Here is a 14347-nt window from a genome sequence, read left to right on the forward strand (position 1 = left end):
GGGAGACACTCAAGACAATAATGAATTTGCAAATGTTTGGAAAACTACAGATGCCACCACTCCTGGCTCCCGTTGACTGGGTATTTCCATGTGCCAGATGCTTACCACGTACTATCACACTAAAAGTCTCAGGGACAACAACTCCAAGGAGACATTTTTTCATTTATTTACATTTTACAGGTAAGGACATGGGTTCAGAGAGAAGTGATTTGCTCAAGTTCACACAGTGACAGCAGATTCGAATCAAGGGTGGTCCTTTTTTTTGCCATCCCTTTGTGGCTTGTGGGATCCCAGTTCCCTGCCCAGGCATGGAATCCATGCCCTCGGCAGTGAAAGTGCCATCATAACCACTGGAACACCAGGGAGCTCCCTTGGATGGTCTTATGTAAGAAAATTAGAAGCTAGAGCCTCAAGGCCTTAACTTGAGATCAACATCTATCCAGTCTCCTAAGGAAGGACACCGGATGCTTCTAACCTGCCCCCGCGCCCCCACCAAATGCCCCTGAAGTGAACTGTACAGGCGCCTCAGAGAGCTGAGAGTGTTTGGGATAAGAGTGTAGAACCAGAACTGCAGTCAAAGGGCTGTGGATACTTTGCCAGACCTGGGCTGCACATTTGATCCAGGCATGTGACTCTTTCTCCCTCCCTTGGGATAGGCCCTCATCCTCTGGCCAGGTGTACTCTGCCCTTCCTGGGAGCAGGGACTAAGAGCCCACCACTCTGGAACTGCTAGAGAGGTGGAACACATCCTCCCAGATTGAGAGTTTAAGACCAAAATAGCATGTGCTCACCCCTGTATCTGTTATTGCCCTGTTTATGGAAAACCAGAAGCCTATGGAATGTCAAGACTGCACAGTGAAGTCTTCAAGAATGTCTGAGCCACACGGCATTAAGGAAATGGCTGGTGAAGACACGGCTTAAGACCTTCCTTCTTGGGGCTGCTTTGGGCCCCTTAGCAGCCTGTCCCAGGCTCTGCAACTCAGGCTTGGGTCTTCTGGTCCCTTCTCCTCTCTAAGTCTGTCTCCCAGTAGGTCCGTAGGAGAATGTCATGACAATATGGTTGTGACTTATGAGCCATAAAGTACTGGACTGAGGTGAGGAGTTACCATTACGATTCTACGAGTTGATAATCCCTGGGGTAAGAAGTTGGCTGCCAGGAGCTGAGTCTATATAAATACTATTAGCCTGTGCTTCCCAATAGAAGCTGTTGGTAAGTAGTAGTGGTAGTAGTGTCAGTCACTCAGCAGTGTCCGACTCTTTGCGACCCCGTGGACTCTGGCCCGCCAGGCTCCTCTGTCCATGGGATTCTCCAGGCAAGAATATCTGCTGCCAACAATGCTGTGGGTAAGAGCTAGATTCAAATCCTGGCTCTGCCACAAGCTAGTTCTGAGACTTCAGGCAGCTGATATCACTTCCCTGCACCTCAGTTTCTTTACTTGTAAAATGGGACTAAATAGTCTCTGTTGTTGTTTAGTTGATAAGTCATGCTGGACTCTTTTGTGACCCCATGGACTGTAGCCCATCCATGAAATTTCCCAGGCAGGAACACTGGAGCGGGTTGCCATTTATTTCTCCAGGGAATTTTCAAGACCCAGGGATTGAACTTGAGTCTCCTGCATTAACAGGCAGATTCTTTACCACTGAGCCACCAGCGAAACCTAAAAATAGTATTTACCTCCTTGCTGGAAGATTGCAAGAGATGGTGTGATGGTGTGAACAATTTGGAAAACAGTTTGCCAGTTCCTCAAAAGGTTAAAGACCCAGCAATTTCCACTCCTAGCTATCTACCCAAGAGAAATGAAAATGGATGAACCTTGAAAACATCTGAGGTGAAAGAAACCAGACACAAGGCCACATACTGTACGATTCCATTTATATGAAATGTCCAGAAAAAGCAAAACTATGGAGACAGATTAGCTGTTGCCAGGGGCTGGGGGAGGAATGATGGGGAGTGACTGGTAAGGATAGGAATGAATTTCTTTTTGGAGTGATGAAAACGTTCTAAAATTAGGTTACGGTGATGGCTGCACAACAATACAAATATACTTAAAACACAATTATATACTTTAAATGGGCGATTTTTATGGTGTCTCAATAAGGCTCTTGGAAAAATAAGAGAAAGTAGGTAGAAGTCGTTCAGGGCAGTGAGTGGCTCAACAGTCGTTGGTCATTATTCTTATTAAGTGACATTGACATTGACATCGCTCAGTCGTGTTCGACTCTTTGCGACCCCATGGACTGTAGCCTACCAGGTTTCTCCGTCCATGGTATTTTCCAGGCAAGAATACTGGAGTGGGTTGCCATTTCCTTCTCCCGGAGATCTTCCCGACCCAGGGATCAAACCCGGGTCTCCAGCACTGTAGGCAGACGCTTTACCGTCTGAGCCACCAGGAAGTCATTCTTATTAATTAGGTCTCCAGAGGATGAGATGGCTGGATGATCACTGACTCGATGGACGTGAGCCTGAGTGAATTCAGGGAGTTGGTGATGAACAGGGAGGCCTGCCATGATGCGATTCCTGGGGTCGCAAAGAGTCGGACACGACTGAGCGACTGAACTGAACTGAATAGGCCCCAGAAGCAGTGAGCAGGGGAAGGAAAGGGCTGCTGAATTTCTATCTCAGCCTACCTCTTCAAGCTGCCATGTCCCTGGGCGAGTCCCCGAACCCACCCCGAGTCTCCTCAGAGCTACTCATAAATGAATGGGAAAACAATCCTCGCCCACGTCCTTAAGGTCTCGCGAGGAGAGGGCTAGTATTTCCAGAGGGCGCTCTCGGTCTCTGCCTGCGCGGTGCTGCAGGTATACGCCAAGCATAGGCTAATCCGGAAAAGCCCTAAAGCTCTTTCAGGTGAGCTCTCGGTGATTGGCAGCTCGGGGGGAGGGCTTCGGGTGACGGCTGCCCCGCCCCCTCACGTCGGGCCTGTTGGCGCCAGCCTGGGGGAGGTGGGCGGGCCCTGGGGTCCGCGGTACCCATTGGGCGTTGCAGGGAGGAAGCGCCGGGGAAGTCCTAGGGCCCCGCCCCCGGCTTTGCGGCGACCAATGGGCGCGGCGCGTGGGCGGGGCGTCGGCGGCGTCGGCGGAGGTCGGGCGGCTGAGGCGGCTGAGGTGGCCGCTGAAGCTGAGGCGGCGGGCGCGGCCAGGATGGCGAAGAGCCTCGAAGAGAACGGGCCGCGCGCGCCCGCAGCTGAGGGGAGCCTGTCGGGGACCCGGGAGAGCTTGGCTCCGGGCCCCGACGCCGCAGCCGCCGACGAGCTCAGCTCTCTGGGCTCCGACTCAGAGACCAACGGCTTCGCCGAGCGCCGCATCGACAAGTTCGGCTTCATCGTGGGCTCGCAGGGCGCCGAGGGCGCGTGAGTATCGCTGGGGCTCGGAGCCAGGGGACCCGGGGCTGGGGCAGGACCCGCGGCGGCGCCTCGACGCTGACAGAGCCGCTCTCAGGAAGGACAGACACGTCTCCCTCCAACCAGGAACAACAATCCCTTATCTCCCTTGCCCCACCCGCGCCTTCCCCCCACCCCCACCCCCCGCGGACTGACCCGCCCCTAGGAAGGGCCTAGAGTGCTCTCCTCGGGGCACACAGGTCGGCTGATACCTTTCCCAACCCCAGCGCTGCCACCCTCTCCTTAGGGCTGGTTGGCTCGGCCAGCTCCTGACGGGCTCACAGGTGGTCTCCCCTCCCCCAACAGCGCGGTATCCTCCGTATCCCGCCCCCTACAAGACCCACTGACGTCCTTGTCTCAGCAGCCGCCACCGCCACATCAGGGGGACACCTTAGGCCGACTTCAGAGGGACGGGCTGCCCTGCCCCCACCGCGCTCGGGCACAGACTGACCCTCCTCTCAAGGCACAGGGACCTCTAGATAGACTGACACTGGTCACCTTCCTCCCACCTTGGGATAGAGAGTCACTTCCCCTCATGGAAGGGACAGAGAGTGCCCCCCTCCCCCTCAGAGGCAGGTTTCTCCCTGTCACCAGCAACAGGTGGGCAGGCACTGCGCCGTCCCAGTAGCTACAGTGGGACGGTACCTCACCTCCAGGACAGACTGTCGAGGCTTTCTCTTCAAACGCAGACTAGAGTGCAGGCAAGGAGACAGCAGGGTCCCCGCTCATAGCACATCTAGATCTCCCACACCCAGGGGCCCCCAGCTGGCAGGCAGAGCAATGTGAGGCAGTGGAGCAGCACCTTCCCTCTAAGCGGGGTGAGCTGAGCAGCCACGTTCTGCCCTCAGAGTACTCCCTGAGTCCAGTCCTCACAGGGATCATATGTATGGGTTGGTGATCCCTTTAGGAAAGATGGACTCCAGAGCCCACTCACATCCCAGCTGTCCTGTCACTTGAGACCAGTGTTCTGCCCGGAACTGACAAGCCTCCCTTGAGATGTACCTCCCCTTCAATAGAGAGCACCACACAATCACCTGGGAGAGCCTACGGGACTCAGCCATGACCCTATTCCAGAGGGTCCTTCTTCCCCTTCTCTGACCAGCTATGATCGTCTAAGGCTTTTCAGCCTCTCTTATGACTTATGGAAGAGCCTTGACCATCTGAAAGATCCCCACCCTACACAAGCAACCCCATAAAGTTCACTTCTGGGATTTTCCACAGTCCCAAAGCCTCGTATTCACCAGGCCTCCTTCTCATTTGGAAAGTTGGAGAGAAATGCAGGCCCCTCCCCTAAGGAGAGTTCTCTTTTACCCACTGGATCTCTCTCCTCCAGCCTCTTCCCACTTGCTCAGAGCAAGCCAAGCCTAGTCCAGTCCAGAACTCAGAGAACACCCCTTATTATGATCCTTCACTCTGACTTGAAGCTTTGTCACAGTTCCCCAGGGAGTAGCTTGTGAGAACCCAAAGAGGACTTAGGGTATATTTTTGAATTGAAGAGCAAACACCAGAGATTAGGGTCCTGGGAGGGATGAGTTCTAGAAAAGTGGGAAAGGAGTTACCAATTGTATTTGTGGGTGCTTGGAAGGAAGAGTTAAGATTTGCTGGTGAATTCTGGGAGATAAAAATTCCTACTTAAAATTCTTACTACATGCTTATCAGGAAGTTAACTAGATCTCAGGGTACAAAGCAGTGTGAAATAGTGGGAAAAGGCCAGATTTAGGAAGAAATCACGCTTGCTGGCTGTGTGACCTTGGGAAAGAGCTTGAATCTCTGAGCCTGTTTACTCACTGTAAAGGGCAACAGTAACACCTATTTCCAAGATTACTATAGAGATTAAGTATTCAGAAGTGCCTAGCACAGTGCCTGGTGCAAGCAGTGGCCTAGGAAAATGTTAGTTTCCTTTCTTTGCCTTCTAAGGGTCTGAAAATTGAGGAGAAAATGAGGGCATACCTCTGGTATTTGTGAACAGAGAGCGGCCCCAGTGGGAGTACCTCCCTTTGGCTATAGTCCCCAACCAAACAGCCAGACATCTGTCTTTCCCACCCTCCAACCGCAAACCCGGGCTTTGCAGACGCCCTCTGCATCTTTGGTGTCAGTGGGGCTGGGGCTGAGGTGGGATTCCAGGTCTCTTCCTCTCTCCCTGCCTCACTTTCTTGACCCTGTTGGCCACCCTAAAATCTCTGGTGTCTGAAAACTTGGATGTTCCCTGTAGAGTCAATATTATGGTTCAAAAAAAATAGCCAAAAGTAAGTCCCTCCCCAAGGCCATAAGAGAGGAAGTTATGGGAAGTTTCAGAGTGACCGCCCTGAACCCAGTCTTGTGGTTGAGGGCTAAGAGTCCATGTGCTAGCCCAGAGAAGTGAAACATTAGCCCTGATGGTTGCAGTGGAGATGGCCAGGACTCTGGCTCCAGATTAAAGGTCTGTTTCAGCCATCTTGGGCCAAAGGTTGTCTTAAGACAGTTTTGGCAATTGCCAGGGGCTAGTGGAGGTAGGGGAGGAAAGTAGATCAGAAGCTACCTCCTCAGGTGACTGCTTGGTGCCTGTTGTGAGTAGATCATAAAATCATAGACCTATATCCCTCCCATAGAAGGGATCTTAAGAATTTGACCAGTGTAATCCTAACTTCTTAAACGACGAGGAAACTGAAATCACAAAAAGAGAAGAACTTGCTTAAGCTTACACAGTATACCAGTGGCAGAACCAGGTCTTGAAACCAGAGGTTCTAACTCCCAAGTCAGGACAGTTTCCATTGCCTTTCCCACCCACTGATATGGCCTGGTGGCCCCAGCAGTAAACCAAGTCCTGGACAGGTAGAACAGAAGGTCCCTAACAGGTACCTGTGTGCCCTTACCTTCCCTGGCTTAGCTCAGTACTTTTGACTCCCTCAGCAGTGTGAGAGGTCCACAGAGATGGTCCAGCAAGGATAAGACTGTGTTGTCATTACCACTTTGTTACACTTCATTAAACTGATGAGCTTCAGAACTAGGACCAGACCTTTTTTATTTGGCTGCAGCTTGTGGGATCTTAAGTTGGGATTGACCAGGGATTGAACACAGACCCTTGGCAGTTTGGCAGTGAAAGCACGGAGCCCTAACCACTAGACCACCAGGCAATTCCCTGGGACCAGGCTTATTCACTTTGTTCTCAGGCCTGCAGAGAAGTAAATGATCAGTTAACATTTTCTGACACACATTTCAAGTCAGGAAGCTGAAAGCCACCTTAGAGATGGCCATCATCCTGTGGATAGGTAAACTGAGGCCTAAAGGAAATGATTAACCTCACCTGTTCAGTCAGTTGGGAGCAAAGCCCGGAAGTAAACCCAGAACTCCTGATTCCCAGCCCTAGGCCCTCTTTACTTCCCCTTGTCTGTCTTTTGAGTCTACTCTGCTGGGAACCTTTGTGGGGCCTGAGATGGTCCCTGCCTGCCGTGGAGCAGTAGCCAGTGACGGGGAGAGGCAAGAAGGCAGCCAGCCAGTGAAGGGCCCTGGGGTGGTGTGGGCGCAGACCGAGTGCTGATAGCATTGGCTCCGTCAGCGTGGCTGGCAGCTGAGCTGCTTGTTGAAGCCCAGGATGGACCAGAGGAGAAGGAAGAAGGATCTTCAGCAGGGACAGGTGGCCAGAGGACTCTGGGGACAGGAAGAGCAGACCTGTTTGTGGGGAGGGACTCCCTTTTGGAGTTGTTCAAGAAAGGAAAGAAGGATACCAGGTCTCTGGCCTGAGAGGGGTGGGTCCCTGCCCTCCCCCTCCCTTTCCTATGTGATTGCCAAGACTGGCCTCTTGAAGCTGGGGTTTCCCACTCAGCTTCACTGTGCACAGTGCTTCAGGCCAGATGAGGTGAGGAGCTGTGCTGTCTGGGATCCCGTGGGTGTTGGCTTCCTGTTAGGGGAGAAATGGATCTGAACTGGGCCCAGGGAGGAACATCTGGAACAGCAGTTCCCCTGTCCCCTGGGCCCTCCACTATTCCTAGTCAACTGTGACTTTGGAAATCATGTAACTGGCTCAGTTGACATCCCTATAGTTTGGTCTCTGCCAGTTATTGTTGTGCCAGGGCCCTCCTAACAGGCCAGGTCCTGCCTCCCTGCTTTCCCACCACCTTCTCCAGTTTGTAAGTTTAGGACATCCTCTTTTCTTGAGCTGTTACAGTTCCCAGGAGAGCCTAGAGCTGGGCGCGGCGTGGTCCCTGGGTGGCCCATCTGGAAAGAGACTATTGCACATGTGGGGCCCTGGTCTATGACTCGGGCCCACACGTCCTTCATTCTCTCTCCCCCTCTTCCTCCAGCTTCAAAGGAAAATCCAGTTTGGTAGCCCTGTGGGTGTTCTGGGGCCTCAGACAAGACTTGACTTGGCGAAGGAGGGGCCAGATCACCAGCTGCTGCCCTGGGAAGGTGCCTGTGTGCCGCCTGCTAGGAAACTCTAAGCTGTGGGAAAGAGATAGAACAGTGGGACTTGCTTGATGTTTTGTATTCCCAGCATCTAGGTTTGAAACAGGACCTTCGGGGGGCCAGTGAGGCCTGGCTCTGGACCAGCCTCCCAGTCTGTTTACACTGAGGGAAGGGAAAGAAGGTGCTCTGTTCGCCCTCACACCTAAGCCTTTGGGCCCAGTTGGCTGTGTGACCTTGGACATATTGCTTCACTCTTCTGAGCCTCAGTTTTTCACTGTGAAATGGTTATGATAACACTGATTTTGCAGGATTGCTCTGGGGGTTAAAAGAACTGATGCTTGCAACACTGACAGCACTGAGCTTGACAACACTAGCTGCTCAGTGAATGTTCTGCCTCCTCAGAGAGACTGGAGAACCTGGTGGTCCTGTCTTTTCATTTTCTACTGTCCATCTCCGGATGTGATGATGAGCATCAGTGAGACCATCCCCTGTGAGCAGGAGTGAACCCTAACCCATGATGAACCCTCACTTTCCTCTGATAAGCGTGGTTATCCCATTTTGTAGATGAGTACACTGAAGTTCTGAGAAGAAAGCGCTCAAGGTTTGCCAGCGGGTAAATGGAAGAACTGGGACTAGAACCTGTTTCTTGACACTGAATCCAGTGACTAAGCCTTGCTAAGGTATAGCAGGTAGGGTGCCAAGTGCTCACCATCCCTGAGGCCCCACATCCAAGACAGGAAGCCTGTGGTTAATATGGGAATATATAGGAAGAAGCAGCCAGCTCCACCCATAGGAGGTCAGAAAGAAGAAGTGGCATTTGATTCAGGCTTTGGAAGGAGCAAGGAAGGGCAATCCGTGGTATGGGAGGGCAAGTGTGTGAAGAAGAGCCAGCTGTTTAAGAAATGTATGCCAAGAGGTGACAGGAAGAATGGGAGGTGGGAGGATGAGGTGAAGCATGGGGAGGGTAGGGAAGTGGGTTGGGCAGAGGTGACTGGCCTTGAGTGTCAGACTGAGGCCTCCTGTGTCTCATTAAGGTCAGTCTGGTGCGGGCATGGAAGATGGTATGAAGAGGAGCTGATCACAGGCAGTGAAAGCAGTTGGAGTTTGGGACAGCCCAGAAGGGCTGCAGAGAGGTCTAGAAGGTTCTGGAGCTGAGAGGATGGAGGTCAGCAAGTAGGACATGGTACCTGATCAGCTGTGTGGACCTGTAGGGACTTGGCGAAGGCTTTGGCCAAGCTGAAGTGGCCCTCGCCATCCCAGGGCCTCTGACCACAGGGAAGGAAGGCCATCTGCAACCTTCCTTTGAAGCAGACAGTGGGCTGCTGCTGACTGCTTTGTCACAGCCCTGGGCTCCCTGAGGTGCCTGGCAAGGCTGGCACGCTCAGGGCCCATCAAGGGGTTCTTTGTATCTCTCCAGTAAGAGCGGATTAGCTGGCCTGGTTGGGAGGGGGTGGGTGAGTGGAGCTGAGCTAGGAAGGCTATCAGAAGAGCTAGCCACCTCTCTGTGCAGAGGAGGAAGCCCTGAGGGCATGGAAAACCTCCCTTAGGGCAGTGTGTAGCTGGGGGCTTTCAGGGACAGCATAAGCTCATCGGGGGTTTCTCGCCCGGTTCAGTGGTGAAGAATCCGCCTGCCAGTGCAGGAGATGCTAGTTCGATCCCTGTGTCGGAAAGATCCTCAGGAGAAGGAAATGACAACCCACTGCAGCATTCTTGCCTGGGAAATCCCATGGACAGAGGAGCCTGGTGGGCTGTAGTCCATGGGGACATAAAGAGTCCGACACAGCTTGGCAACTAAACAACAATAGAGGAGGCAGCCTGGCAGTGGAGGGCTGACTTCTTCTCACTTCCAGTCTTCATTATGTTCCTGGAGCTGGTGCCTCAGCTGGGAAGTGGAAGCAAGTCCAGTGCCTATGAGAACATGAACCCCTCAGGCCTTACGGGCACCACCATGCACTTCTCAGAGATGATTCTGGCGGGACATGTGGATTTATGCTAGTACGGGAAAGGCTTCTGGACCCAGGGACTAAGGTGCCAGGGCTGGCTCCGCCACTGACCCTGGTGGTCTGTGAGTAAGCATGTCCTCTCATCGGCCGTAGGGCTGATGCTCCTTGCTTTCACCTAGCACATGCTGCGTGTGAAGCTGTGTACTAGGCTCTGGGGGTGCAGACTTGGTTCTGTCTTCCCAGGACCTGGAGCACAGCAGGCCAGGAGGTACCCGTGTGGTCTGATGATGAGGATCAAATAAGATAACTGGATTAGGAGCATGTGTAAGCAACACTGCTGACCAGGGATCAGGAAACCCAGGTCCTAGGCTTCACTGGGCCCCTAACTAACCCTGTGACCTTGAGAAATTTGCTTAATCTTTCTAAGCCTCAGTCTCCCTTACATATAAACTAAGGCAGCCTTAATGAATGAAGTTGAAGAGCTCTCCTGCTTCTAACATACTGAGACTGCCCTTGGAGTATACGAAAAGGGCTTTGAGAAGTTTTTTCCCCCTGGGTGGGGAAGATCCCCTGGAGAAGGAAATGGCAACCCACTCCAGTACTCTTGCCTGGAAAATCCCATGGACGGAGGAGCCTACTGGGCTATAGTACCTGGGGTTGCAAATAATTGGACAGGACTGAGCGACTTCACTTTCTTTTTCCTTCTGTCAGGCACCTCATAAGTGCACGGGGTCGTCAGGGCACAGCCCACAGAGGCCAAAGCTTGCAGCGTGCTCTGTTTCTCTTATGAGAGAACCTCTCTCTGTCAGACCAGTGGCCCTCATGTCTTCGGGAGTGCAGTCAAATCAAAGAATGCCTCGGTCTGTCTGGCTCTTTGGTCTGCACAGTGCTTTCTTTCTCACTGCCTTGCAGTGACCCTAACAGGAGCAGTGGGGACTCAGAAGGGTAAGTCTTATTTTGCCCTGTTTACAGACAGGGAAACCTAAGCTGAACAAGCAAGGAAACTGGGCCTGGCAGCCAGGGTTCTGCCTTTCCAATTTTTTCCATCTTACCAAAGCTGGTCGCCTCTGTGTGGCCGCTCCTCCCTCTTCCTGTCCCAGACTTAGGACTTTCAGTCCAGCTCCAAATGTCTGTACTTCTCCTAGTGGGTTTCTCAAGTTGTTTTTGTTGGCTTTTTTCTTTCTTTCTTTAAAAAAAAATTTATTTGACTGTGTTGAGTCTTAATTATGGCGTGTGGGATCTAGTTCCCTGAGTAGGGATCAGGCCTGGGCCCCCTGCATTGGGAGCACGGAGTTCCAGCCACTGGACCACCAGGGAAGTCCTGTTTTTGTTGTTGAGTTGTTATAAGGGATGGCACACTTCCTATCCCAGGTCCTCCACACATAGCACCTCACGCAAGATGAGGCAGGAGCAGCTGGATGCTAAGGGAGCCCAGGAACATAGAATGGAGAACTCTTGTTCCTCCTCTCTGCCCTCTGGGCCCTGGATTCTGTGTGTCCAGAAGCGGTCCTTCCTAGGCAGCCACATTTGGAGGATGATTCCCTCTCTGTCTTGATTTCAAAAAAGGAGAACCTAAATTTGGGAGATCCTGGGTTCAGGACACCAGCAGACTGGCTTCAAGCCCTGGCTCCGTCACTTTCTAGCCATGTGACCTCTCTGAGTCTGCAAATGAGCCAGATGGTGGTGTTGGGAGTGGGAACTGGCCCCATGCGAGCTATGGTTATGAGTACTAAGGAGATGATGTTGGTCAAGTGCCCAGCAGTGTCTACCACCAAGTAAGGGTTCCATGGTACATGGTGGCTCTTATAATTCGAGTGTGAATTATCCTCTAAGGTTTACTTCAGGCCTTTGGCCTAATGGTGAGAGAACAAGGCAGCCTGGGTTTGAAGATCCACACTCCTCCTTGTGCTCTGCCTACATACCCTTGGACCCTGGGGGTAAGACGGGAGCCAGTCCCACTCAGCTTGTGGTCTGGAGCTTTCTGACCTGCCAGGGCAGGTTGGGAATCCCCCAGTCAGTTCCTCATTGAGTCATCTGGAACAGGGCTGCAGGTGACCCTGACTCTGAGGCCCCTGATGCGAGGGCCTTGTCTTCTCTTTGGCATGAAGATAAAGCGGAAGTGAGAACAGAGGTGGGTCTCCTGAAAGATTCAATTCAAAGCATGCAGTCGTAGGGCTGCCTGGGGCCTCTGCCCTCTTGGGTGGAGATAGTCACTTGGGGAAGGAGTCGGAGGGTGCTTCATAATGCCACCACCCTCCTGTGCTCCCTGTGGACTTTCACCCTGGGCTCCCTGTCCTGCCCCTCAGTGACCTGCTCTGTCCCCCTAGCACAGTCACTTGATCATGCCACTTCGCAGGAGTGCCTGCATGGTGGACCAGGCTTTCACCAAGACCACCGTGTTTAACTCCGTGAGATGTAGCTGTTATCATCATCATCTCCATTTTACGGCGGTAGATCCCAGATCCCAGAGTGGTGAAGTGACTTGCCAAGCATCACACAGCATATGGCTCTGAGTTCAGGGAGTTCCAAGCTCCCTGGGAAGAGGGCTTGCACCCACCCAGCCGAGTAGAGAGCAGTCAGTGCCAGAGCTGAGTGACAGAGCAGAAGGGCCTGGGTACACCTCCCAGAGCTGTCCTCTGCTCCCCTTGGACAGTGCATAGTTACTGGCTTGCTGAAAAACCTGAGTTTCTACATCTGCCCAAGGGTGGGGTGGAGGTGATAATTAGAGGACCTATTTCATATGCTTGTTGTCAGGATTCAGTGAAATAATCTAAGTGCTGAGCACCATGTCTGGTCCATAGCAAGTGCCTGGTAAGGTTCTAACAGACATTCAATTATGTTAATTGAATATAGAATTATAACGTTGTAAAAGGCCATCATCAAACACATCTGGGCTCAGCCCTGTGCTGGGCTTCAAGGAAGATCCATCGCTGGACTCAGGCCGGGGAGGGAGTGCCCTTCATCAAGCGCTCTCTGTGCTCGTGCTTTTCCCCTCTGATTTCAAGGCAGAGGATAGTATTCCCATCTCACTGGGGAGAAAGCTGAAACTTAGAGCGCCCGAGGTCACAGAGCCACTGAACCTGTCAACATATGTTTATTGAGCACCAGCTAGGCACCACCCAGGCCTGGAGAAGGGAATGGCAACCCACTCCAGCACTCTTGCCTGGAGAATCCCCTGGACAGAGGAGCCTGGTGGGCTGCAGTCCTTGCGGTCGCAAAGAGCCGGACAGACTGAGCGACTAACACAGGCCCCCAGGCTCTGTTCTAGAGTCAGGACACACTGGGGAGAGTGGTTGGCAGAGTCCCTGCCCCCAAGAGCACACCTCGTGGAATGCTGCCTCAGCAAGCGGTAGGGGACAGTTGGGTGGAGAAGCCAGACTCGCTCCACTGGACTGCTCACATTCTCCAAGCACACCAGGCTCTTTTCCATTAATGTGTGCTTTCTCATCCTGGGTCTTCTGCCTGTTGTGCTGTTTCCCCTTTCTCAGCCTGGCTGCTTCCTGTCACCCTTCAAGGATCCTCCCAGCAAGTCAGCTCCCTTCAAGGTTTTCCCTGAACACCTGCACCCCCACCTGGGGCCTTCTTGCAGTTTCGTAGTGCCTTCCACCCTCCTCGCTTCTGTGATAGCACCTCTGTATGGCTTGTTATTTACTCCCCCATCTGTCTCCCCTGCCAGATTGACCTCCTCAAGGGCAGGACCTGCGTTTTATTCAGCTTTGTAGATTCAGGGCCTGGAGCACAGGCTCTGGAGAGATGTGTGTGGAATGTAATGCGGTGCTGATTGTGTTCTGTTCCTTCAGTGGCAGGAAGGACTTTGTAGAGATGAGAGGCTGTTCTGAATGAGGCCTCGGGAAACAAGTGGGACTGAGTTGGAGTTGGGGTAGGGGTGAGGGTGGGCAGCTTAGAGAGAGGGCTGTCTAGAAATAGGGCTGGGGGGTGTGCAGAGGGACTAGGAAGGCCTGGGAGCCAGAGCCTGAAGTTCTGTTGAACAAGGTGGGCAGTAGGGAGCCTTGCAGGAGTCTTGGCAGAGATAAACAGAGAGTCAAGACAAAATTGATAAGATCTATCAATCAAATTTAGCAGTTTTGTAAGGATGGGTGAGGGGGGCTGTGCATGAGTCATGGTGCCCACAGAGATTGTGACCCGAGGACCCAGTTGCCAGTGGGGGTTTCAAGTAATACTCTGCCCGATAGGGGTGGGGGCTTGGAGAAGGGATGTCTCCAGTTGAGGATAGTCTCCATTTTTGTTGTTGTTTAGTTGCTCAGTTGTGTCTGACTCTTTGCGACCCCATGGACTGTAGCCCGCCAGGCTCCTCTGTCCATGGGATTTCCCAGGCAAGAGTACTGCAGTGGGTTGCCAGTTCTCCAGGAGAGCTTCCTGACCCGGGGTGAAACCCACATCTCCTGCCCTGGCAGGTGGATTCTTTACTGCTGAGCCACCAGGGAATACCGAATAGTCTCCATACCTGTCCGCATTGGTCAGAGAGAGCTGCCCTGGGGGGTTTTGCTCTGGTCTGTGCCTTTCCCTAGCTGAGTGGGAGTCGGGGGAGGGGGATTCCTTGCTTTTTGGAGCCAGCAAGGCTGGTGCTTAAAGGAACCATTTCTTGCCCCTGACAACAAGGGGGGTGGGGCTGTGCCGAGT

The 14347-nt window shown here is 52.9% G+C and overlaps 1 protein-coding gene across 1 annotated transcript in view; it reads left to right on the forward strand.

Moving 5' to 3' along the window:
• TBC1D10A (TBC1 domain family member 10A) overlaps positions 3065–14347 on the forward strand; it is a 28674-nt gene continuing 17391 nt past the window's right edge. The window contains exon 1 of the mRNA XM_018060992.1: positions 3065–3350. Within this exon, the coding sequence (XP_017916481.1) occupies positions 3142–3350 (209 nt within the window). The 5' untranslated portion in view covers positions 3065–3141. The remainder of the gene's footprint in view (positions 3351–14347) is intronic.

This window comes from Capra hircus, chromosome 17 (genome assembly GCF_001704415.2).
Source record: "Capra hircus breed San Clemente chromosome 17, ASM170441v1, whole genome shotgun sequence".
In the NCBI taxonomy this organism is placed as follows: domain Eukaryota; kingdom Metazoa; phylum Chordata; class Mammalia; order Artiodactyla; family Bovidae; genus Capra; species Capra hircus.